The sequence below is a fragment of the Bos indicus x Bos taurus genome, chromosome 26 (assembly GCF_003369695.1).
Source record: "Bos indicus x Bos taurus breed Angus x Brahman F1 hybrid chromosome 26, Bos_hybrid_MaternalHap_v2.0, whole genome shotgun sequence".
Classification (NCBI taxonomy): domain Eukaryota; kingdom Metazoa; phylum Chordata; class Mammalia; order Artiodactyla; family Bovidae; genus Bos; species Bos indicus x Bos taurus.
The window spans coordinates 37,934,085-37,961,257 of NC_040101.1; the positions used below are offsets into that span (position 1 = coordinate 37,934,085).

Sequence of the window (27,173 nt, forward strand, 5' to 3'; positions counted from 1 at the left end):
CCTTCATCTGGAATTCAAAGCTCCTTAGAAAGTAGTCAATACCCTTCCCTTTTGAACCTTTCTCCCCAGTACTTCCGAGGAAGACTGATAAAGGAGTGACTCAACTCTAGCCCACGCACTGCACTATTATCCTCTAACACTCTCTGTTCACTTCCACCATGCTGTCATCTGGTTCTTTGTGGGTATCAGTCTCAAGAGAATCCACATTTCCAAAGAAGAGAAATTCTGTACTACTCCATCATCTAAAAATTTTAAGCACAGTACCACATTCAAAAAGATACTCAGTAAACAATGACTAGGTTCATCATTAAATGTTCTTAAATATTTAAATTCAGTCTGGCAAAATTTGATCACGTTAACAAATAAACTCAATTTAGATTCAGAATAGTTACAAACTATTTCTGAAAAATTCTGGAATGTAAACAGTCTTACCAATGCAGACATCAATCTTTCCTTTAATTGCAGCTTCATGGAGAGGAGTATAATTCCAATTATCACGAGCATTTGGGTCTGCACCATGTCGCAAAAGGAGGTTGACCACTTCAGCATGACCAAAAGAGCAGGCATTATGAAGAGGGATAAGCCCCCCATCATCACGAGCTTGGACGTTCGCGCCATTCTGAAGCAAATATTCAACTACATCTTTCCGACCAAAACCTAGAAGAAAATAAATTATCCACATTTAAGTTCTCCAAAGAAAATATATCAAGATAGAAGCAATAAATACACATCATACTAAAGTGTTTTTGGATGCAAAACATTAACAGATACAAAAATTCATTGATGAAATACATCACTAACTAATCTTAATGAGAAAGCCAAAGGTAGTACTCAAAGGAAGTACAAAGGTAGTATGCATTAGGCAGTACTATTACTAACTTCAGAGGAAGGTTATGTAATTAATGACTGAAAGCCTGAAGTTCAAATGTTTACCACTCTACAGTAGCATCCCTAACTGCAAATAACGAGTTCTGCATATTTTATATGCATACATTTTCAAGTATTCAGAGTATATACTAACCAACTCTTGCTAGACTCCCTTTCCCACATCCCATCTCATAAAACGTTTCTACTGAATTGGGGGACCATGAGAAAGCAACAGAAAGTTTGTACTGCAGACAAAGAGAGGCGATACCTGGCAAAAGTGTGACATGAGGTATCTTCGAAGCAGCGCCTAGTCTGCCACTTGCGCAACACAAGCAACTCTGCCTATAAGAGGCCTCCTTTAAAAACCCACGCGACTTCCCCCCGGAACAAACAAACCCAAAGAAGTCTGACAGCTCATTTATATTGGTTTACAGGTTTAGTACCAATGAGTTTCAATCTCTTACATACAATAGCACCTAAAATCTTTTTACAATTAATTGTTAAAGGACAAGGACTTCAGATATATGTTAAAGCAGATGGGAAGAATATATGAGTATTGGGGGAGAGAGAGAGAAGACCGTTTCACTCATCTGAAATTTTACCAGAATATTCTTACAACCATCAAGACTATAAGACCAAAATGGAGTTGAAAGAGAAAGCAAAAACATATAATCTTTCCAAGGGGTACATCTGGGACTGGCCTGGCTGTAGCTGAGGGAAGAGTTAGATGACTGTAGAGATAAACTGTTTTGTTTATCTAAATTTTGCTAAGCTCTATGTCAGAGACATGGGTATCTTTGATTCCCCCTATTCTCAATCTCTGATTCTTCCTATCCTCAGTTCAGTCGCTCAGATGTGTCTGACTCTTTGCAATCCCATGAACCGCAGCACGCCAGGACCTCCCTGTCCATCACCAACTCCCAGAGTCCACCCAAACCCATGTCCATAGAGTCGGTGATGCCATCCAACCATCTCATCCTCTGTCGTCCCCTTCTCCTGCCCTCAATCTTTCCCAGCATTAGAGTCTTTTCCAATGAGTCAGCTCTCCGCATCAGGTGGCCAAAGTATTGGAGTTTCAGCTTCAACATCAGTCCTTCCAATGAATACTCAGGACTGATCTCCTATCCTCAAAGAGCTTACGATTTACGATGTGGAAAAACAGTTAGAACTAATAATTTCAGTATATTGTAACTCATAAAAGAGGTATATATAAAATGCTACTAGAGCTCAAAGAAGAGACTATCTAAATTAGTGGAAAGCAGAGAACAGGAAGGACAACCCCAGAGAAGAGTCCAGTGATGACACCTGAGCTGAAGGCTTACATTAAAAATGAAGAGATCACTAGGAGAATGAAGAGAGAAGAAAGGTGAGAAGGAAAGAGAGGTTAGGAGAAAAGGGGGAGTGGGAAGAAGCTAAACATGGAAAGAGCATGGCAATTCAAGCAGAAGAAACAAAATGTACACAAGTGTGAAAGAGCAAATCACTCACAGTAGCTAGCACACAGAATGCCCAAGCAGGCAGAAGTCAAAAAAGGAAGAGTCTTTTAAGCCACACTAAGGTGGTATCTGGATTTTGTCCCACAGACTATAGTGTTTCTCAAGCTGCTTTCAGGCAATAGATTTAAAGGAAATCTTTTTTTGCCTAGGAAAAAAACTGAGACATAATTAACATATAGGGTTTTATTAGTTTCAGGTGTATAACATAATGATATGATCTGTATATACTGCATGCATGCATGCATACTAAGTCGCTTCAGTCATGTCCAACTCTGTGCAACCCCATGGACAGCAGCCCACCAGGCTCCTCTGTCCATGGAATTCTCCAGGCAAGAGTACTGCAGTGGGTTGCCATTTCCTTCTTTATGTACATACTGTAAAATGAACACAACAGATCTAGTTAACATTACCACCACATATAGGTCTTTTTCCTTGTGATGAGATCTACTCTCTTAGCAACTTTCAAATGTCTAATGCAGTATTACTGACTGCAGTCTTCATGCTGTGTATTGCACCCCAGGCCTTAACTTCACATAGCTTAACATCTGAGAGTCTACCCGTGCTATTGCAAATGGCAAGACACCATTTTTCCCAGCTGAATTATATTCCACCGTGTATATATACCGCAGTTTCTTTATCCATTCATACCTTGACAGGCACTTAGGTTTTGTCCCCATGTCTCAGCTTTTGTAACTAATGTTGCAACGGCACTATTTACAATAGCCAAGACATGGAAGCAACTTAAATGTCCATGGACAGAGGAATGGATAAGACAAATATCAGTATCACGTCTATCTAAAACATGGTATGACAGCGGAAGACAGAGGAGTCTGGAGTGCTACACAGTTCACTGGGGTTGCAAGAATTGGACACAATTTAGCGATAGAACAACAACAAAAATATGATACACATGAACTTATTTACAAGACAGAAACAGACTCACAAAGAAAACAATGTATGGTTACCAAAAGGGAACTGAGGGATCAGTAAATTAGGAGCTTGGGGTTAGCAGATACAAACTAATATTTATAAAATAAATAATTATCAGGGACCTATTATATAGCACAGGGACTATATTCAATGTCTTGTAATAAATTATAATGGAAAAACAATATGAAAAAGAATTTATACACATACACACAAAACCGAATCACTGTGCAGTACACCAGAAACTAGCACAACACTATAAATTAACTATACTTCAATTTTAAAAAATAGGAAGAAAAGAAAAAATGCTGCAGTGAATATGGAGGTGCATAAGCCTTTCTGAGTTAACACTTCTAATGAAATCTTATATAAAATCCCAGTATGCGTCTTGTTTGTTGCAAAAATACCCAATGCCTGGTACACAGCTGGCACTCACAGAGTTGCAAATTAACTGAATTCAATTTAAAGTACTATTCAGAAGAATCTGCCTTCTTCTCCTTTACAAAGACCCAAGCGAAATTATTCCTCTACTTCAGAGGCATCTCAAAGAAATAGTATGAAAAACACCGCTGTAAAATATGAATGGTCACTGAAGACAAGCAAATTGCCTAATAAACATATTTTAAAACCTTGTTTTGCATCTGCCTTTTAAAAAAGCTAATAATATCCTACAAATCAACTCCGATAGCTACACATTTTACTGATTGCAAGTATCAAAATTAAACTAGTTTTAGGGCATCACCGGAGAAGGCAATGGCACCCCACTCCAGCACTCTTGCCTGGAAAATCCCATGGATGGAGGAGCCTGGTGGGCTGCAGTCCATGGGGTTGCTAAGAGTTGGACACGACTGAGCGACTTCACTTTCACTTTTCACTTTCATGCATTGGAGAAGGAAATGGCAACCCACTCCAGTGTTTTTGCCTGGAGAATCCCAGGGACGGGGGAGCCACGTGGGCTGCCGTCCATGGGGTCGCACAGAGTTGGACACGACTGAAGCGACTTAGCAACAGCAGCAGCAGGGCATCACCAATGCAATGGACATGACCTTGGGCAAACTGGGAGATGGTGAGGGACAGGAAAGCCTGGCGTGCTGCAGTCCATGGGGTCGCAAAGACCATGACTGGGCAACTGAACAAAAAAAAAACAATCAATTTTAAAACTAGTTCCTTTCTCATGAATCTTCTTCCAGGTCTGCTGACATATTGAATGCAACACCTTGACGGCATCATCCTTTAGGGTTTTGAAGAGTTCTGCTGGAATTCCGTCGCATCCATTAGCTTTATTAACAGCAGTGCTTCTTAAGGCCCACTCGACTGCACTGTCCAGAATGTCTTGCTCTGGGTGGCTGACCACACCATCGTAGTATCTGGTTCATTTAAATCTTTTTTGTGCAGTTCTTCCACGTATTCTTTCCATCTCTTCAGCATCTACTAGGTCTCTACCGTTTCTATCCTTTATTTTGCCCATCTCTGGGTAAAACGTTCCTTGGTATCTCCCATTTTCCTGACGAGCTCTCTGGTCTTTCTTCTTCTGTTGTTTTCTTTTAGTTGTATACACTGTTCACTGAAGAAGGCCTTCTCGTCTCTCCATGCTGTTCTTTGGAAATCTGCGTTTAGTTGGATATACCTTTCTCTTTCTCCCTTGTTTTTTCCTCTTCTCTTCAGCTATCTGTAAGGCCTCCTCAGATAGCCACTTTGCCTTTTTGCTTATCTTTTTCTTTGGGATGGTTTTGCTTGCTGCCTCCTGTACAGCATTATGGACCTCCATCCATAGTTCTTCAGCCACACTACTTACAAGTTCTAATCCCTTCAATCTATTCATTACCTCCACTGCTGGAAGACCCAGCAGTGGCCACAGGATTGGAAAAGGTCAATCCTCATCCTAATTCCCGAAAAAGGGCAGTACCAAAGAATGCACTCACCATCAGACAATTGCACTCATCTCCCATGTTAGCAAGGTCATGCTTAAACTCTTGCATGCTAGGCTTCAGCATTATGCAAACCAAGAACTTCCAGATATCCACGCTGGGTTTAGAAAAGGAAGAGGAACCAGAGATCAAATTGCCAACATTCACTAGATCACAGAGAAAGCTAGGCAATTTCCAGACCAACATCTACCTCTATTTCATCGACTGCGCCAAAGCCTTTGACTGTGTGGATTGTAATCAACTGTGAAAAGCTCTTAAAGAGATAGGAATACCAGACCATCTCACCTGTCTCCTGAGAAACCTGTATGTGAGTCAAGAAGCAACAGTTAGAACCCTATATGGAACATGACTGGTTCAAAATCGAAAAAGGAGTATGACAGAGCTATCTGCTGTCACTCTGTTTGTTTAATCGATATGCTGAACACATCATGTGAAATGCCAGGCTGGATGAGTTACAAGCTGCAATCAAGATAGGTGGGAGAAACATCAACAACATCAGATATGTGGATGATACCACTCTAATGGCAGAAAGCGAAGAGGAACTAAAAAGCCTCTTGATGAGGGTGAAGGAGGAGAGTGAAAGAGTCGGCTTAAAATTAAATATTAAAAGAACTAAGATCATGGCATCTGGTCCCATTACTTCATGGCAAATAGAGGGGGGAAGAGGTGGAAGCAGTGACAGATTTCCTTATCTTGAGCTCTAAAATCACTGTGGATAGTGACTGCAGCCATGAAATCAGAAGACGTTTGCCTCTTGGCAGGAAAGCTATGACAAACCTAGACAGTGTGCTGAAAAGCAGAGACGTTACTCTGCCAACAAAGGGCTGGACAGTCAAGGCTATGGTCTTCCCAGTGGTCACATATGGTTATGGGAGTTGAATAGTAAGGAAGGCAGAGTGCCAAATAATTGATCCTTCCAACTTTGGTGCTGGAGAAGACTACTCAGAGTCCCTTGGAGAGCAAGGAGATAAAACCAACCTTAAGGGAAATCAACCCTGAATACTCGCTGGAAGGACTGATGTTAAACCTGAAACTCCAGTATTTTGGTCATCTGATGGGAACAGCTGACTCATTGGAAAAGTCCCTGATGCTGGGAAAGATTGAGGGCGGAAAGATAAGAGGGCATCAGAGGATGAGATGGCTGGCTGGATGGCATCACCGATGCAATGGACATGAGCTTGGGCAAATTTCTGGCGATGCTGAGGGACAGGGAGGCCTGGTGTTGCAAAGTATTGGACATGGCTGGGTGACTGAACAATAACAATCAAAATTAAACTAGTTTCTTTCTCATGAATAGTTGGTTGTTTCTAATCTTTTCCTACTACATACAATGTTGCCAGGAGTAACTAAAGAGAAGAGAAAACTGACAGTATCTTGCAACTTCTTTAATTTGGGGAAAGAAGATGACAATCCAATATCCAAAATATAAAGGAAAACAGGATGTTTCCTAAGATAAGATTATTTGGTTTTGGAAATGCTTAAATACTTTTGGACATCTGTTTGAGGAACAAATGTCCAATAAGTAGAAGGTTCTGTGTATTTCTAACTAAATTTAGTATCAACTAACAACTGACACTTTGAAGTCTTGACCGTAAAGACGGTGTTCAAAGCCAGGCAAGGAAATGAAGCTGACTAGAGGGCGCTAGTTTTCTGTTCTGTTGAAAGAAGTATGTTTCTTAGCAAAGATCAATCCCTTCTCATCTTACACTTTCTCACCTTCTCAAGTCCCTTCTCACCTTCTCAGGGTATTCCCATCCACATCGATCTCTCCCTCTCCACCAGATCATTCCCAACAGTATGTAAACATGTTCTTCATGTTCCTTTTTATTAAAAATATTCTCCTTGAATTCACACGTCCATTTCTCTGCTCCCTGAATATTCAAACCTCTAGGAAAGTGAAAGTAAAGTCGCTCAGTTGTATCCAACTCTTGGGACACCATGGACTGTAGCCTACCAGGCTCCTCCATCCGTGGGATTTTCCAGGCAAGAGTACTGGAGTGAGTTGCCATTTCCTTCTCCAGGGGATCTTCCCGACCCAAGGATCGAACCCAGGTCTCCCGCATTGTAGGCAGATGCTTTACCATCTGAACCACCAGGGAAACCCTACAGACTGTCCCCAATTCTCTATTTCACATTTACTCCTCTTCCAAATGCAGTCTGGCTTCTTCTTTATGACTGCTTTCATCGAGGCCACCTACAACCTCCATGTTGCCAAACCCAAAGGACACATGTCTGTTCTCATTTGACTAGATCTCTCAGCAACATTTGGCAACTGACTTGACAAATGACTAATCCCTCTCTTGTGAAAAGTATCTCTGAGTTTCCATGACATCACACCTTTCTGGTTTTCTTGCCTCATCTGTTCATTTAACAAACGATCAGGGAGGGATTGCCCTGGTAGTCCAGTGGTTAAGACTTCACTTTCCAATGCAGGGGGTGCAAGTTTGATCCCTGGTTGGGGAGCTTAGCTCCCACAAGCCTTGAAGCCAAACAAAAACAAAATGAAAAACAAAAACAATATTGGGACAAATTCAATCAAGACTTAAACAAAAAAAGAAACCAAATGATCAGGGAATCAACCATGTGATGACATTTTTCGGGGTGCCTCTGACTTACTAGTGTACTGCTGCTGCTGCTAAGTCGCTTCAGTCGTGTCCAATTCTGTGCGACCCCATAGACAGCAGCCCACCAGGCTCCCCCATCCCTGGGATTCTCCAGGCAAGAACACCGGAGTGGGTTGCCATTTCCTTCTCCAATGCATGAAAGTGAAAAGTGAAAGTGAAGTCGCTCAGTTGTGTCTGACTCTTAGCGACCCCATGGACTGCAGCCCACCAGGCTCCTCTGTCCTTGGGATTTTCCAGGAAAGAGTACTGGAGTGGGGTGCCATTGCCTTCTCCGTACTAGTGCACAGAACAGACCAAATATCTGCCTTTGAGGAACTTCCATGGAGGTGGTGGAGATGAACAATAAATGCACAAAGTAAGTATGTTAGAATGTAATTAGAAAAAGAGGAGAATAAGAAGTGATCAGGCATTCCCTTGTGGCTCAGTGGTACAGAATTAGACTGTCAGTGCAGAAGACACAAGTCAATCCCTGATCCAGAAGGTCCCACATGCTGTGGAGCAACTAAGCCCATGTGCCACAACCATTGAGCCTGTGCTCTAGAGCACAGAAGCTGCAACTACTGGAGCCCAAGGGCCCTGGAGCCCGTGCTCTGCAAACAGTCACCGCAATAAGAAGCCTGAAAAAAAAAAGAAGCCTGAGTATCACAACTAGAGAAAGGCCCGAGCAGCAACAAAGATCCAGCAAAAAAAAAAAAGGGGGGGGGGGTCAGAGTGTGTATATGGAGGGGGTCATCAAGTAGAACAGTGAGGTCACCACAAGCCTTGCTGAGATGGTGACATCTGACCCAAGACTTGAAGGAGAGAGAACTAGCCCTACTGACCGACAGTCAGAAGGCTAGAATAAATGGAGCTGAATGACAAAGGGGTAGCAGAATAGGAGGTGAGGTTAGAAGTAACGAGGACCAGCCACAGAGGCTTGAGGATTACAGAATTCACTGTAAGAATTCTGGCTTTTTTACTGTGAGGAAGAAGGGAGTGTCATCATAGGATTCTGAGTTGGTAAATTACATGACATGATGTATCTGCAAAGTACCTTCTGGCTGTTGGGTTGAGACAAGATTTAAGGGGGTTCAGGTTAGAAACCAATGAAAGATCATGGTAGTTTGGACATAATGTGGTGGCACCTGTCAGAGTATTAAGTGGCAGATTCTGGGCACTCTGAAGGTAAAGCCACCATAGTTTGCTCTCAGATTGGATGTGGGGTGAGGGTAAGGGTGAGAGGGTGAGGAGGTTAAGAGAAGGTAGGGGCAAGGGAGGAGTCACGGCTGACTCCAAGGTTTTTGGACTAAGGAATGGAGGAGTGGGGTTAGCATCAACTGAGACAGGAATGTGGCAGCAGATGAGAAATGTCAAGTTTCGGACATGTCCTACCTCCTTGGGGGCTTCTTGCTTATTCCACCTGATTTTTAAATGCTGGGGTTCCTCAAGACTCAGTTCTCTTCCCTCTTTTCCCCTCATCTTCTCCTATGGCTTTAAATACCACCTAGATACATGAAGGCAATGGCACCCCACTCCAGTACTCTTGCCTGGAAAATCCCATGGCTAGAGGGCCTGGTGGGCTGTAGTCATGGGGTCGCCAAGAGTCGGACACGACAGAGCGACTTCACTTTCACTTTAGATACATGACCTGCAAACTGAAATCTCCAGTCTAGATTTTTCACCTAAATTCCAGACTGTTTACTAGACATATCTCCACCTGGGTATTTCAAAGGCATCTCAAACTCAACACGTTCCCTAACTTCTTTTCATTCCACTGACACTGCCCAACCACCACCCACCCACCCCCGCCCCCGGCCACTGTCTCCAGCCTGAACCACTGCAAAAGTCTCCTTAATTGGGCCTCAAATTTTCACGTCCCCAGCGATCTTTTAAAAACAATCCTCATATCATACCCCCATTTAAAGTAATTCATTGGCTTCTCACTGACACTCTTAGAATAAAATTCAATCATGCTACCATGGCCTACAAGGCTGCTGCCTGAATTGGCCATTACCTACTTCTCTAACCTCATTTCAAACCACTTTTCCCTTTCTGAACCATAATTCCCTTTCTTTCAGTTCATCAAGTGTGCCAGCCTTACTTTAGTACATACTGCCTGTCTGCTTGGCCTCCTCCTCCCTTGTTCTTTGCATTTCTATTCACTGTCTAATGTCTCCACCTTAAAGAGGCCATCCCTGATCTTTCTATCTAAAGTGGTCCATTCTGCACAGTCATACTATCAATTCAGTTGGTTTCCCCCTCTCCTCCATTAGAACTCAAGCTCCAGAAAATACACAGGGGTTTTCGTCTTTGCTATTCACAGCAGTATCCTCTGGTACTTATTAAAACATATAATTACTGTTCAGTACCAATCTCCTGAACTCCATAACAGGAGGGTCAACGTTTATCTTAATCCATCCCTACTTCCCCAGTGTCCTGCACACTGCCTGGCACACAGCAACAAAAAAATTGTTTATATTTGCTGAAAAAATACATCATGGTACGAGGAAAGGAGACGGAGAAGTAAACTTAGAAAGACTAGCACTGCAAAAGCCAAGAGGGAAAGTTTCCAGGAAGAAAGGTCTCTGACCCAAATATTCCTTATCACAGCCTGGGCACTGCTGATCACACTGTCCTCCCAAGTGAGCCGCCCCCAGCTGCCCCAATCTGCTGAAATCTGCTATTTTGGCCACGCAGCATCCACCTGGAAGAAAAGCTTTTATTAAAGACTTCAGTTGGAGAGTAAGAGAAAAAGAATCAGAATAAAGAAAAGTTAGTAAAGGTATCTCTTTCTGTGCAAAGTTACTTGGTGTACTCAAGGACCTTGAGAAGGATCACTATTTCTTCAGTGGTAATGTTGTCTGAAGTAGTCAAAATGGTGACTCACAGAGTAACTTCCCAAAAAAGGGGTGTGAAGTGGGCACAGAAATAGCTATAGCAGAACATCTAGTTGTTTTATGTGATAGTGTCAGGAAGCTATCTGTTACAAAGGATTAGTGATCAAGCTGAACAAAGGTCAAGACTAGCCTTTTGTTAAAATACCACTGAGAAAAGAAGACGGTTGTTTCTAACCAGAGTTAACGAGAGAATCAATACTGATGTGTTTGATTAAATACCGAAATTGAAGTTTTAGCTAGGGAGGAGATATGAGGAGAAAGGGTTAAGGTGATTTTATCTACATAATTACCAACAGTCCAAGACACGGATGAGGACTTTCACCTCAACAACTGTATCAACATGACTTCCTAGCCATTAAGAGGTCTGAAACCCATTTGGAGACTGAGAGAGATCAGCATGTTTTCCAATCACAGTGTAAGGACTACAATATGTATATAGAGGTCATGCTGCTATTCTGAGAATAGATAAAGAGTCCGAGATTTAGAGTGTTGGAAGTCACTTCTTGACATGAAAGGAATTATTTAGAAGGGGTCAGTAGGGAGCTATTTCAAATTTTAAAATCTACTTTTGGAACTTTGGTGAAATCTCTGGATTTAAGTGGCTTCCCAAACTCTAAGAGCTAATCCCTGACACAATCCCCATTCTTACAGTCTCAAGAATAATTCAAAGCATTTCTGTTATGTACTCATTTTTTGAAGAAAAAACAGTTTTGCGAAGTATGTTCTGATCATGCTCTCACTGGCCAGGTAAAGCATGAATACGCGTATCCTTAGAGTCGATACCCAGCTCCATTATCCTAAGGATCTCTTTACAAAGGAATCAGAAGCCTACAGTCAGTGGTTCTGGCTGCTCAGGATACACTGTGATTTTATTTTACAATTATGTAATAGCACTCATCTTCAAACATGAAAATCCTGATGAAATCATACACTGAGTTTGAATACACTATAGAGCCCCGACAGTGAAACCAAACAGGCTTACTTGGAAACTAAATTTGCTGATCAATAAAATGGCCAGCAAGATGTCCTGTTCATTTCTGTTCACTGGACAAGGCCAGTACTGGTTATATAGGAGGACTTGATAAACATTTATTTAGTGTATAGCTGATACTTTGGCTGGAACAGTAAGCAAACAACCTCCACAGAAAATACGAAGTTAATGATTTGTGACAACTAAGAAAGTAGTCTATTCAATTTCCCTTTTGTTTCATTACCATCCAGATGCCATCAGTTTCTGCAGTCCAGGAACTGTCTTGCCAACCATGACTACTGTTAACAGTATCATATTTTCCTGCTATACTGGAAACATGCTTTCATCTGAATGGTTTCCAAAAAGTTGTGAAGCACTGGAAGTTGCTACAGAGAAACCAACTTAGACTCTTAGGAAGTTTCACTGAGAGCCCCCATCTCCCCCTTTTTACAGCCTGAAGATAGAAGGAGCCACTGATGATGCAGCTGGTCCAATATGCAATGACAGTATGTGTTGCCAACCCAAGGCGTCACACAGAGCTTTGTCAGAAGGAAACATTAAAAAACAGAAAGTATCAACAAATGCCATGAAAGAGAGAAGGCTCCTGAGATCCAGAAGATGGGAATGTTTAATCAAGCAGCCTTCAGCTTGACTTACACAGCCAGGACTCTTGTCAGATTTTTTAAAGGCTATCATTTTATACTTCTCACTTACTATTATTAGATTGGTTCAAATTAATTGCAGTTTTACACTGTTGATTTTTGCCATTTGATAGTGGAATATATTCTTAAATAAATGTGGTTATGTTATACCTTGTTTTAATGCACATTTCTTCTTTTATGTTTTTTTGCTAATGACTTACTACTTGCTGGTTATTTTATACTTACTTTAGACTATAGCAATGATGTTAGACAAAAAAATAATTTGAGTAATTTTTTTATTCAAGTTCAACACGGGTTTGGGTCATAAAGCAGTGGGGACAACTCAAAACATCAACAATGCCTTCGGCCCAAGAACTACAGTGCAGTGGTGGTTCAAGAAGTTTTGCTAAGGAGACCAGGGCCTTGAAGATGAGGAGCGCAGTGGCCAGCCATCAGAAGTTGACAACGACCAAGTAAGAGCAATCATCGAAGCTGATCCTTTTACAACTACACAAGAAGCTGCCAAACAACTCAACGTCAATCACTCTACGGTTGTTTGGTATTTGAAGCAAATCAGAAAGATGAAAAAAAAAAGTGGGTGCCTCATGAGCTGACTGCAAATAAAAAAGAAAAAAACAACCCATCATTGTGAGGAGTTTTCTTCTCTTATTCTACTCAAAAACAAAGAACCATTTCTCAATCAGACTGAAAAAGTGGGATTTTATATAAAAACCAGAAATGACCAGCTCAGTGACTGGACTGAGCAGCAGCTCCAAAGCACTTCCCAAAGCCAAACTTGTACCCCCCAAAAGAGTCATGGTCACTGTGTCATGGTCTGCTGCCCATCTAATCCACTACAGCTTTCTGAAACCATTACATCTGGGAAGTATGCTCAACACATCAATGAGATGCACCAAAAACTGCAATGCCTGCAGCCGGCACTGGTCAACAGAAAGGGTGCAATTCTTCTCCATGACAGCATCCGACCGCACCTCACACAACCAACGCTTCAAAAGTTGAATGAATTGGGCTACAAAGTTTTGCCTCATCCGGATTACCACTTCTTCAAGCATCTCAACAACTTTTTGCAGGGAAAACACTTCCAATCAGTAGGAAGCAGAAAATGCTTTCCAAAAGCTCATCAAAACCCTAAGTATGGATTTTTACACTACAGGAATAAACTTATTTCTCATTGGCAAAAATGTGTTGATTGTAATGGTTCCTATTTTTATTAATAGACATGTGTTTGAGCCTAGTTATGATGATTTAAATTTCATGGCCCAAAACCACAATTACTTTTGTACCCACCCAATAACTTAACTTTACTAAGATCCAGAAAGAAGTACTTCCTGCATGTATTTGTTGAGAATGAGGAATATACAGGAGAAGGCTTTGTCTAGTTCAACTTGGGACAAATAGTCTGGTCAGAGTAGGAGAAACTTTGGAAAGGATCCCATGGCCTCTGGGGTGATGAAAGTCTGACAATCTGAATGCAGAAATATTGAAACAAGCACTCCAAACTGGTTGCTACTGAAGTCTACTGCCTATCTCTAAATCCACCAACAGCTGAGGAAAAAGATGTAACTCAAGTCTTGATAATATACTATAACAGATCTGGTAGTAAAAAAAAAAAAAATTCTGAAGTCTTAAATAGACTGGTCTTTGATACAGGGGTTTTCTACTGATACAGGATTTAATTATCCTCCACAGCAAAAAACAATCCTGAAAACAGTCTATAATTCTAGCCCTACATAAGAAATGGGGGTACTTTTTGTGGATCTCCCATAATTATGATGTTGGCCTACAGCCAAAAGAGGGAAATGCTTTTGAAACTTTAATGGAGGGCTTCCATAGCACCACTTTGGGAAAGGGTATCAGTGATAATCACAAAAGCTATTACATCTTTGGCAGCTGAAAGTAAAAGGGTCAGTTGCTCAGTGTGTCTGACTCTCTACAACCCCGTGGACTGTAGCCTGCCAGGCTCCTCTGTCCACGGAATTTTCCAGGCAAGAATACTGGAGTGGGTGGCCGTTCCCTTCTCCAGAGGATCTTCCCGCCCCAGGGATCGAACCTGGGTCTCCTGCATTGCAGGCGGATTCTTTACCATCTGAGCCACCAAGGAAGCCCCTGGGCAGCTACGTTATTAACATCTTCAATTGGAGAAATCATTTCACTTTCTTATACAAGTCAGATTCTGACCTACCAGTCCAACTGCCTTCCCTATACAGAAATCCTTTCCACACCTCTCAAAGGTGCCAATTCAACCACTGTAAGGAGACTCCCAGCCAATCCCACAGTTGAGTAGACTGTTAAAGGCAGTCTGACTCCGCATAACCTTTCACCTACTAGCCCCTAGCTTTGACTGCAAAGGCCACACAAGTCATACACTCTCACTTTGTGTACTTGACTTCTTCCACATATGTGGATGGCAACATTGTTTAGCCTTAGTCTTCTTTTCCCTCTAGAATAAGTAGGTTTCCTATAAGTTGATTGTATAATAAATTCCAGGTGCTCTAGTTCACACTTGGTGTGGGAGAGTGGGAAACCTTATATGCAATTCATATACATACTTTATACATAATGGAAGGTAGCAACTGAAGTACATGGCTGAGTAGCATAAATACAGAAAAGTAACATACTAAGTACAAAACAAAAGTTACTTTGTTTAACTAGAACTCTAACAATGCAAGTTATTTTTCAACTTGTCTTCTCCAACTACAACTATATACACACATATATATCATCTCTTTCTACCATCTTTATACCTAAATTCTTTGAACTGAATGCTATTTTACATTTTTTTCCCATTGAACAATTCTCTGCACATCTTAAAGAATATTTAAGATTCTCAAGCCAGAGAATTCTGTTCTCCTGTTCTAAGATTCCTGAGAATGCTGTGTATTTCTTTCTTTGGCTATGATGGACAAAAAGATAACCTTCTCCCAAAGATTCTGGCCCTCTTCATTTTTTCAGAAGCAAGTTCAGAGAAGCAATATCCTTTACTGAAACCTGCTTGTTTTCTAGGGGATTATACTGTCAAGAATTTTGGATGTTACTGCTTTTAGCAAAATTAGAGCTGCAGCTTTCCTACCACCAACTTGCCTCTACAAGTTTTGTAATGTGTCACAAAAAACTCATTCACAACCTTTGTGTGTGTGTTGGGGGGAGGGGATAGGTAAGGGGCTGGTGGCAGGGGGATTGAAGAGGAAACTTCTGACTAGCAGTGACTTCTTGAAGCATACTTAAGAAATGGAAACTAGTCTGATAATAGAAAAGTTACTGTTTATCTGATTATTTTTTCCATTTGACACAAGAACTTAACTCCTTTAGGGCTAGCAATTATTCTTTAAATGAACTAAATATTTTAGATGAAAAGACAGACCAAATTCTCTAAAGTGTTCTATAGTGATTCATTTTCCTTTGCACCGATCTCTCATTCCTGTTCTTTGGAAATGAAACAAAAAGACAAAATCATACCTACCCATCTCCCATAAAATGTCCAAGTTTTAATTGGCTTAAAAAAAAAAAAGGTTCCCCTACAGCTTACCCTGTAATGCACAAAAACAGGACACTGCTCGGTCAGGCAGTTACATAATCCCACCTCCACTGAACTTCCAATGACATGCTGACGTGCATGTTAACATAACTGATAACTCACTACTACAGAGAGTTCATAAAATATATTCTCCACATATTAAGAAAAAATGCAGCTGGATGCATTTATTTAAAAATTTGAGTAAGAAGGTTCTCTCTCATTAATCTTAAGTAATAATTCAGATTGAAATTTACAGAGTTAAAGTTTTTTATACACCTGGGTTTAAATGCAGCGCTTTAAAACTCTGATTTAATATAGACCATTAGTAATTTTTATTACTTTCTTTTATACCTCAAATTCTTAATCTTATAACCTGTACCTGATAATTTGGGTAAATTGTGAAGCATAACTGGTTCCTAAAATAAGTTTTCCATTTCAGTGTGAACAAACCACAAAGTTTTCCACTTCAGTTTGGTAAAAAGTGCTTTGATCTTGGGACAGAGCTCAGGGTGGGATGGTTGGGAGGAAAAAGGTCAATAGGAAGCTAATTCATAACCTTAAGTCTCTAAATATTACTATTTTCAGATATGAACTCATTAATACAACAAATTCTTGAAAGGTAGCAACTAAGATCTTCTTTGGTTATTTTTATCCCACAGATCAAGCAAACAGAATCTGAGTAACACTACCCTTTGGATTATGTATCAGTAGGTTATGACAGTTTCCCAAATCAGTTGCTTAAATGTTGACTACATGGACAAGCAGGACAATTCAAGTTAAGAGACAGTGGTGATCATCAAAATTTTAGGCAAAACTAGCTAAACGTGAGATTAGACTTTAGTATTCTTCTCTTCCCCTTCCACTGCCCACAGGCTGTTTCTAGTTCTCCCACCAATGGTCCTCCAAACCTTTTCCCTTAAAAAGTTCCTCAATGGGAACCCAACAAATTTGTAATTGATGGAGAAAGCATACTTTCCAGTAATATTTACATTCTAAATCAGGTACAGGTTAAGACAAACACATTTCCCACTGAAAGCGTAAAAGCAATGCTTGTGAACAAGAAAATCTTTCTTACGTTTCTCGGCTCATCATTACACAGTGCAATCACAATCCTTCTTCCAAGAGAAAAGTATAAATGCTTCATAGAAATAAGCTGTGTCCCATCTCTAGTTTTTATATTCTTCAATTAAATTTAATACACCTATCAAAAATGAACCTAGTAAACACATATAAAAATATGTGTATGTGTGTAATTCAAACGATCTAAATCTCAGGATGAGGCGAGATTACTTCCAATTTAAAATCTAGACCCAAGCTAGAGTCCCCGCACCATCTTTGTGGCATTATACTACTGTCCATCCCAACTTGTGTCTGGCAGAGACTACCCGCACGCATCCCGCACCCAGCTTAAGTCAGACCTCAGTTCTTCCAAACTTGACTATTTCCAGTTCGTCTCCAGAAACTTGCCTATGACTGCTACCCAGGTAAACCCATTAATGCTAATGTGTCAATGGACCATATAAGCTGATCCTCCTAAATTACATCCCTGCATTTGACAAAAGCCTCAAGAACGTAACACAAAGGATTTTTAAGAGTTATAGTGGAAAGTGCAAGAAAGATAGGTTTGGGAGATAACTGGCCTTTAAAAATCACAAGGTCTACTTCGTCCCCTACTCTTTCTAGCCTGTAGAGGCCTTTTAGGGTAGTAAGACCGGAAGTGGGTACAGGTATTGTCGAAACAAAACAAAGCAAAAAAAAAACCCCACAACTTCCAGTGACTGTGGCACATTCACCCCCTAAAACCTAGGGGACTCCTCACCTCCCATTCGACGACATCAAGAGAAGCGGGACCGAAGTCCCAGGGGGAAAGGCCGGGGGGGGGGGGGGGGGGGGGGCGGGGGAAGGAGCACTGTATCTGGATTCGGGCCTGCGAACCCGGGTGCGCAGGTGGGGTCTGGGGCGAGGCAAGGAGGCGCTGGCCTCGCTTACCTGCGGCGAAGTGGAGCGGGGTGGACTTCCTGCCCGCTGTGTCGCGGCTGTTCACCTTCTCGGGCGTCACCAGCCTCTTAACTCGCTCAACGTCCCCGTTGCGGCAAGCCTCGAACAGCTCACGGGCGGCCGGCTCCACGGCCTCGGCAGCAGCGCCCGCGCAGGCCGCGCCCCCGCCGGCGCAGCGGCGGCCCGACATTATTCTGGCCGCCGCCGCAGCCAGCAGCAGCGCCAGCAACGGCAGCAGGAGCCCCGGCCCCGCGAGCAGGAGGGCGAGGCCCCCCGGAGGAGACGCGCTCAGGGCCCGGGCCGCTCGGCTCCCTGCTGTCACCGGGCACGGCGCAGTCCCATGGCCGCGCCACCTCGCATCCCTCGATCGGCCTCGCGACCCCCGACTGCCCCGCCAAGGCGGAGGCACCGAGAACCCGCCGTTCGAGCTCAGAAGCGACGCGGCGGCGGAAGCTAGCAAGGCCCCTCCCGCCAGCTCCGCTGAGCCCTGGGAGCGCACGTGACGTCGCTCTGCGCGTGCGCAGTGGTGGTAGGCAGGCCGGACAGGTTTTGGCCAGCAGGCCGCGCGGAGGGGTTTGTGGGAAATGTGAGGCGACAGCCTCTGGCTGCGGGTGGAGTAGGGGCTTCGTCCCACCGCCATCTTTGTGGTGGGTTCTGCTGAAGTTGAATGTTCTGCTTAATGTCTTTATAAAAAAATGGATTCTTAATCTGAATTTCCTTATTGCACAGAAAAGAACCTTTGAAAGTTTCCCCCCAATTTTGGATGTTATTTTGGACTTCTTACTGTGGACATTTTCCATGTTTTCAGCTTCCACAACCCCTTTGTCCTGGGGGTTTCTCCCTGCCACTGTCTCTTTCCTTCCCCGCAAGTGCCGTTTTGTTTTTTGTGAGCCACTTCTCAGAAATGAATGAGTTGCCCCAAGATAATGTGAAGAAAATTAGGAAAGCATTGGAAGTTTGTTTCAATTCTAAATTAATGATTGAGAGGTATGGCTTACATGAATTACTCTTTCCATAGTTAATAGTTTACGACTAAAGGACCCATCCTGAGTCTATATTATGCTGACTTGGCCGAAGTGTGGATATACTGGGTATACACATCGCTGACAAAGTTTAATGAATTGTGATTTCTTTTCTTTTTTGCCGTGAAAGCAAGAAAAGCACATAATTAACTCTCACGCCTAAGGTAGTGATACAGCTGTTCATGATCATTCCCTACCCTATGCCCTGGTCTTAAGAAACTTTAAAACTATGGTTACATACATGTGGAAAAGACCCTGAAGCTGGGAAAAATTGAAGCAAAAGGATAAGGTGGCGGCAGAAGATGTGATGGTTAGATAGCATCACCAACTCAGTGGACATGAGGTTGAGCAAACTCCAGGAAATAGTGGAGGACAGAGGAGCCTGTCATGCTGGAGTCCTGGGGTTGCAAAGAGTTGGACAGGCCTTAGCAACTGAACAACAAATGGTTACCTAAACGGGTACATGTGACCCTTGGCATGCAGACAAGCATCTTCCCCACCCCCCCTCTCCCCTGTGTTGTCTTAACTTCTTAACCTGGTTTGTTTTTTTTTTTTTTTGGCAAATTCAGTGTTTGTTTGGGAACATCAACTCACTATTGTGTTAAAAGGTAGAGGTTTTACATGGATGGGGGCATTTTTATAAATGTGTAAATTACATAATTATATATGCACACGATAAGTATAGATTTGAATTATGTTGCATAATGATAAGTATCTGTGAATCCACCTGAAGAACTGGTACACCACCAATGGTATTGAATCTATCGTTTTTCTTCCATCTTTCATCTACTTACCAACTGTATTCCCTAATTTTCTTATTCTCTAGCTATTAAATTGTAGTTATTAATCCCTTACCGTGTGGGTATTCCTCAGCAGCACATTGTTCACCTTTACTTGTTCTTGAGCTTTCTAAAAGTATCAGTCTATGAGGTCTTTTTTCACTTGTGATGCTTGTAAGTCTCATGCAGTCGTTATTGTTTTCTAGAGTTGTCTTGTGAGTATACCACAGACTTAGAAGTCCACTGGTCATTTGATTTGTTTCCAAGTTTTGTTGTAAAGTACTGCTACAAACATTTGTATACATTCTCCTGGTACATATGTGCAAGTATTTAAAATGAGAAGTGTTTGAACTTTTTGACCACTATTCATAGCATAAGAAAGGTGATTGCTGTATTCAACCAGTAAACATGCTCACATATATAAAACAAAAGTTTCACGAAATAATGAAGTGATATTTACCTCTTCAGTGTTTACAAAAATGCTAGTTATGACTTCCAGTTAACTGATCACAGAACACACAAATGAGTGGTAACAAAAGGTTTGAAAAATATTGCAGGAGTAGGAATGGACTACCCATGAGAGCAGTCACTCAGTCATAGGCAGCAAATGCTCACTTTACAAAATAAAGCCAAATTGTTTCCCAAAGAGATTGTTTATAATGTACATGGCTACCAGGAGAGTGTAGGAGTTTTTAAAATCTCTGTCTTCATTAACCCTTGGTATTGTAGGACTGGGCTTTACTAAGCTCAGTTGGTAAAGAATCCACCTGCAATACCGGAGACCCTGGTTCAATTCCTGGATCAAGAAGATCCACTGGAGAAGGGATAGACTACCCACCTTAGTATTCTTAGGCTTCGCTTGTGGCTCAGCTAGTAAGAATCCAACTGCAATGCGGGAGACCTGGGTTTGATCCCTGGTTTGGGAAGATCCCCTGGAGAAGGGAAAGGCTACCCACTCCAGTATTCTGGCCTGGAGAATTCTATGGATTGTAAAGTCCATGGGATCACAAAGAGTTGGACATGACTGAGCAACTTTCACTTTCATTGTCTGATTAATTTTTCCATATAGTGAGTGTAAGTGGTATCGCAAAGAAATGTTAGTCGTCATTTTTTAAAAATACAGAATTTCTAAATTTCTGTTCAGTTCAGTTCAGTCAGTCATGTCCGACTCTTCGCGACCCCATGAATCGCAGCACGCCAGGCCTCCCTGTCGATCACCAGCTCCCAGAGTTCACTCAGACTCACATCCATCGAGTCAGTGAAGCCATCCAGCCATCTTATCCTCTGTCGTCCCCTTCTCCTCCTGCCCCCAATCCCTCCCAGCATCAGAGTCTTTTCCAATGAGTCAACTCTTCACATGAGGTGGCCAAAGTACTGGAGTTTCAGCTTTAGCATCATTCCTTCCAAAGAACACCGATGGCTGATGTCCTTCAGAATGGACTGGTTGGATCTCCTTGCAGTCCAAGGGACTCTCAAGAGTCTTCTCCAACACCACAGTTCAATCCTTCAGCGCTCAGCTTTCTTCACAGTCCAACTCTCACATCCATACATGACCACTGGAAAAACCATAGCCTTGACTAGACGGACCTTTGTTGGTAAAGTAATGTCTCTGCTTTTCAATATGCTATCTTGGTTGGTCATAACTTTTCTTCCAAGGAGTAAGTGTCTTTTAATTTCATGGCTGCAGTCACCATCTGCAGTGATTTTGGAGCCCCAAAACATAAAGTCAGCCACTGTTTCCACTGTTTCCCCATCTATTTGCCATGAAGTGATGGGACCACATGACATGATCTTCGTTTTCTGAATGTTGAGCTTTAAGCCAACTTTTTCACTCTCCTCTTTCACTTTCATCAAGAGGCTCTTTAGTTCTTCTTCACTTTCTGCCATAGTTCAGTTCAGTCGCTCAGTCGTATCCGAATCTTTGCAAACCCATGAATTGCAGCATGCCAGGCCTCCCTGTCCATCACCAACTCCCGGAGTTCACCCAAACTCATGTCCATTGAGTCTGTGATGCTATCCAAACATCTCATGCTCTGTCGTCCCCTTCTCCTCCTGCCTTCAGTCTTTCCCAGCATCAGGGTCTTTTCCAATGAGTCAACTCTTCACATGAGATGCCAAAGTATTGGAGTTTCATCTTCAGCATCAGTCCTTCCAATGAACACCCAGGACTGGTCTCCTTTAGGATGGACTGGTTGGATCTCCTTACAGTCCAAGGGACTCTTAAGAGTCTTCTCCAACACCACAGTTCAAAAGCATCAATTAAAAAAAAAAATTTTTTTTTCAAAAAAAAAAAAAAAAGCATCAATTCTTTGGCACTCAGCTTTCTTTATGGTCCAATTCTCATATCTGTACATGACCACTGGAAAAACCATAGCCTTGACTAGATGGACCTTTGCTGGCAAAGTAATGTCTCTGCTTTTTAATATGCTATCTAGGTTGGTCATAACTTTCCTTCCAAGGAGTAAGCGTCTTTTAATTTCATGGCTGCAGTCACCATCTGCGGTGACTTTGGAGCTCAAAAAAATAAAGTTTGACACCGTTTCCACTGTTTCCCCATCTATTTCCCATGAAGTGATGGGACCAGATGCCATGATCTTAGTTTTCTGAATGTTGGGCTTTAAGCCAACTTTTTCACTCTCCTCTTTCACTTGCATCAAGAGGCTTTTTAGTTCCTCTTCACTTTCTGCCATAAGGGTGGTGTCATCTGCATATCTGAGGTTATTGATATTTCTCCCGGCAATCGTGATTCCAGCTTGTGCTTCTTCCAGCCCAGCATTTCTCATGATGTACTCTGCATATATGTTAAATAAGCAAGGTGACAATATACAGCCTTGACGTACTCCTTTTCCTTTTTGGAACCAGTCTGTTGTTTCATGTCCAGTTCTGAGTGTTGCTTCCTAACCTGCATACAGGTTTCTCAAGAGGCAGCTCAGGTGTTCTGGTATTCCCATCTCTTGAAGAATGTTCCACAGTTTATTGTGATCCACACAGTCAAAGGCTTTGGCATAGTCAGTAGAGCAGAAATATATGTTTTTCTGAAACTCCTGCTTTTTCGATGATCCTGCAGATGTTGGCAATTAGATCCCTGGTTCCTCTGCCTTTTCTAAAACTAGCTTGAACATCTGGAAGTTCAAGGTTCATGTATTGCTGAAGCCTGGCTTGGAGAATTTTGAGCATTAGTTAACTAGCATGTGAGAAGAGTGCAATTGTGTGGTAGTTTGAACATTCTTTGGCATTGCCTTTCTTAGGGATTGGAATGAAAACTGACCTTTTCCAGTCCTGTAGCCACTGCTGAGTTTTTCAAATTTGCTGGCATATTGAGTGCAGCATTTCACAGCATTATCTTTTAGGATTTGAAATAGCTCAACTGGAATTCAATCACCTCCACTAGCTTTGTTTGTAGTGATGCTTCCTAAGGCCCACTTGACTTCACATTCCAGGATGTCTGGCTCTAGGTGAGTGATCACACCTTTGTGATTTCACCATGCAGCAGATAATGATGATTATTATGAAACAAACCCAAAAAGCAAAAACCAAAATAAGTGTTAGTGAGGATGTGAAGAATTGGAACACTTGTGCACTGCTGGTGTGTCTGTAAAATGGTGTAACTGCTAAGGAAAACAGTATGACATTTCCTCAAAAATTTTTAAATTGAATTACAATGTGATCCAGGAATTCTACTTCTGGGCCTATGCACAGAAGAACTGACAGCAGGGTCTTGAACAGATATTTACACACCTATGTTCATAGTAGCAATATTCACAATAGCCAAGAGGAGGAAGCAACCGAAATGTCCATGAACAGATGCATGGATAAACAAAATGTGGTATTTATGTACAAGAGAATACAATTCAGCTTTAAAAAAAGGAAACCTGTTATATGCTATGACAGGGATGAACTTTGAGGACATTATGCTAAGTGAAATAAGCCAGTCACAAAAAGACAAAGACTATATGATTTCACTTATACAAGGTATAGTAGTTTGTTAGGGGTGCCATAATAAAATACCACAGAGTGGGTAGCCTAAACCTCAGAAATTTATTTTCTACCCTTTTTGAGGCTGGAAGAATTTTTAAGTGCATCTTAGAAAAAAGCCTAGATAGCCTTGAAGAGATGGTTGGTAGAAAAAGAAGTAAAACATAATTCTGATGAATATCCAAAAGGAAGAGAACCCTATAGAGAAAGCTTCTCTTCTCTTAGGACATACAAATATCACTAATAGAATGTTATTAGAAACATGAATAATAGAATAGTTCTGGTGAGGTCCCGGACATAAATGAGGAATGTGTTATTGAACACTATAGGAAAGGTAATCCTTATACTAAAGCAACAACAAACTTGGCTGAATTATGTCCTGCTATTGAGTGAAAATAATTTATAAGAGATGAACCTGGGGCTACTCCGGTGGCTTAGTGGTGAAAAGTCTGCCTGTCAATGCAGGAGACATGGGTTCAGTCCCTGGTCTGAGAGGATCCTACCTGCCGTGGGGTGACTAAGCTGGTGCACCACAACAACTGAGCCTACACTCTAGAGTACAGGAGCTGCAACTGCTGGAGCTTGCCCTAGAGCCTGTGCTCCGCAACAAGAGAAGTCACAGCAATGAGAAGTCTGCACACTGCAAGTAGATGGTAGCCCCCACTTGCAACTAGAGGAAAAACCCTTGCAGCAACAAAGACCCAGCACAGCCAAAAAAGAATAAATAAATAAAAGTTTTTAAAAAAATAAAACATTTTTTTAAAAAGAGGTGAACAGGAGTAGATTTCCAAGCAACACGTAGAAGGTGGAGACTGGTTTTGCCTTTTCACTTACAGTAAAATAAGAGAGGGGCTTCCCGGGTGGCTCAGCAGGTAAAGAATCCTGCAATGCAGGAGACACAAGTTCGATCCCTGGGTTGGGAAGATCCCCTGGAGGAGGGCGTGGCAACCCACTTCACTATTCTTGCCTGGAGAATCCCATGGATAGAAGAGCCTGGTGGGCTAAAGTCCATAGGGTCACAAAGAGTCAGACACAACTGAAATGACTTAGCATGCACACACGCAAAATAAAAGAAGATGTAAACTTGAGAAATAAAAGGTTAAGGAAAACAGAACCTGAAAATGATGAATTGGAAAATTCTTAGTCTACCCAGATAGCATACTCTGGAATAGGGCCAAGGGTGTGAGTGGACCACACTTTGCTATAGCAATCAGGTGTCTGTGACTTATGGATCTTATCAACCATTTCAGCAGCAACCAGCAATAGAGACAAGGTTATCCAGGAACCCTTGTGTCTGATGGATTCTCTTGACACTCATGGAAGACTGACAAGGTTTTGGAGAATTTTGCACCAACAGAAACACTGCCAGCCTGAAGGGGACAGAGACAGGATGAATGAAGAATGCCTCTGAAAGCAGAGCTGTGAATGCAGAGGCCAGAGAGGGTGGGGCTGCTACCTAAGAGGGCTGAGAGTACAGAACATCAAGCCACAAAGGATTATTCTTAAGCCTTGAAACCTAATACAATTTGTCTTTCTGGGCTGTGAACTGTTTTAGAAAGGTAATCTGTGTACTCCTAATGTATTTTTTCCCCCTAGTTTAGGAATGGGAATTTCTACCCCATGACTGTTGCATCATTGTATTTTGAAAGCAGACAGTTTGTTTTCTAGTTTCACGGGTCTGTGGACAGAAAAGGATTTTGTCCTGTGATGGACCATACCCAGAGTGTCACCCATATCTGATTTAGATGACAAGATTTGGAATCATTATGAGTTGACAATATTTTGGATTTAGATTTAATGTTGCAATGAGTTAAGACTTTGGGTTGGGTGAATGTATTTTGTACACGGGATGGATGTAAGTTCAGGGGGAACCACGTGACAGACTGTCCTGATCTTGTCCCCTCTAAACTCATGTCCAGTTTCAACCTCAGAATGTGACCTAATTTGGAAATAGGGTCTTTGCTAATGTGATTAAGTTGAGGTCATATTGGATTAGGATAGGCCCTAAATAAAATCACTTAAGTCCTTACAAGAAAAGATGAGGACACGCAGACACAGACCTCCTTCATGGCTGTGGTTGAAGAGGCAGTCGAGGAGTAAACTTTTCTTGGGGACTATGTAGTTTTCTCAGCCTGCTTGCAGCTATGTAAACTCGAAGACTGTAAGGTTGAAGACTAGAAGAGTCAATGCTTTTTTGCTGTTGCTTTTTTGGTTGCTAAGTGTCTGGCTCTTTTGTGATCCCAGGCAAGAATACTGGAGTGGGTTGCCATTTCCTTCTCCAGGGGATCTTCCTGACCCAGGAATTGAACCCATGTCTCCTGCTTTGTAAGCAGATTCTTAGCCACTGAGCCATCTGGGAAGCTCCTTCAATGTATTTTTAGTAGATTCTATTTTTAACTCTGTTTTTGGTTCTAGACAAATAATTCCTTCCAAAACATTATAGGTTTCTGGTCAATTTGCTTCTAGTCAATTCCTTGGGCCTATAACCAGAGCTAATTCTTTCACAGATGTAATTCTCAATCTTAATTTAATTTTTGCTTCCTTGATGCCATGCCTCTTTCTCTTAATATAATTACAGCTACATTAAGGCCATAAGGCTTGAGAAGGAGAGCCACCATCTTAATTTATTCTCTGCTACCTGGCCAAGTCTTACCTTGGTTCCATAAGAGTTTCCTCAATCCTATTTCCTTCTGTCTAGCTTTTGTAACCCTCCTAGGCCCCATATTCTGGGTTCTTTTTATTCATTTTTATTTCTGCTTGAAATCAGCTAATTTTTACCTGAGATCATTTTGTTTTCTAATAACTCGCTAAGTATAATCAGTAAGAACTGTAGCATTCAGTTAACCTTTTGTTTTCCCAATGCCTTCTCCTAAGCTATGGACCTCATAGATTTGTCTTTCAAGTTATCTCAGACAGTAGTTTACCAAATATTTTGCTATTGCTTATGCGTATGTGTGTTAGTTGCTCAGTTGTGTCCTACTCTTTACATCCCTGTGGACTGTAACCCACCAGGCTCCCCTGTCCATGGAATTATCCAAGCCAAAATACTGGAGTGGGTAGCCATTCCTTTCTCCAGGGGATCTTCCCGACCTAGGGTTTGAACCCAGGTCTCCTGCATTGCAGGTAGATTCTTTACCATCTGAGCCACCAGGGATCCCACCATTGCATGAATGGGATATCCACTCCCCCCAAATCATAGTATTTTCCTCACTACCTCTCCATATTTAAGCCAATGCCATACAATTTAGATTTTCTTTTACAACACCCAACTTCCAGGTTCTAATTTCTGTATTCATCAATGATACAAAACAACCAAAATTGCGGTGGCTTAATAGAAATTTATTTCTTACACACATAAATTCTATGTGATTAGGCTGTATGGTGGAGAAAGGAATGGCAATCCACTCCAGTATTCTTGCCTGGAGAATTCCATGGACGGAGAAGCCTTGGTGGGCTATTGTTCATGGGGTTGCAAAAAGTCGGACACAACTGAGTGACTAATACACACAGGCTGTGTGGAGGGAAGGTCTTTTTC

At 41.9% G+C, this 27,173-nt stretch overlaps 1 protein-coding gene across 3 annotated transcripts in view; it reads right to left on the reverse strand.

Moving 5' to 3' along the window:
- Positions 1-18,367, reverse strand: part of TNKS2 (tankyrase 2) — a 65,428-nt gene extending 47,061 nt beyond the window's left edge. For all 3 annotated transcript variants that reach the window (XM_027529487.1, XM_027529486.1, XM_027529488.1), the window contains exons 1-2: positions 17,854-18,367; positions 433-657 (exon numbers count right to left, since the gene is read on the reverse strand). In XM_027529487.1, coding sequence (XP_027385288.1) covers positions 433-657; positions 17,854-18,052 — 424 coding nt within the window. In that variant the 5' untranslated portion in view covers positions 18,053-18,367. The remainder of the gene's footprint in view (positions 1-432; positions 658-17,853) is intronic.
- Between the last annotated feature and the right edge of the window lie 8,806 nt (positions 18,368-27,173).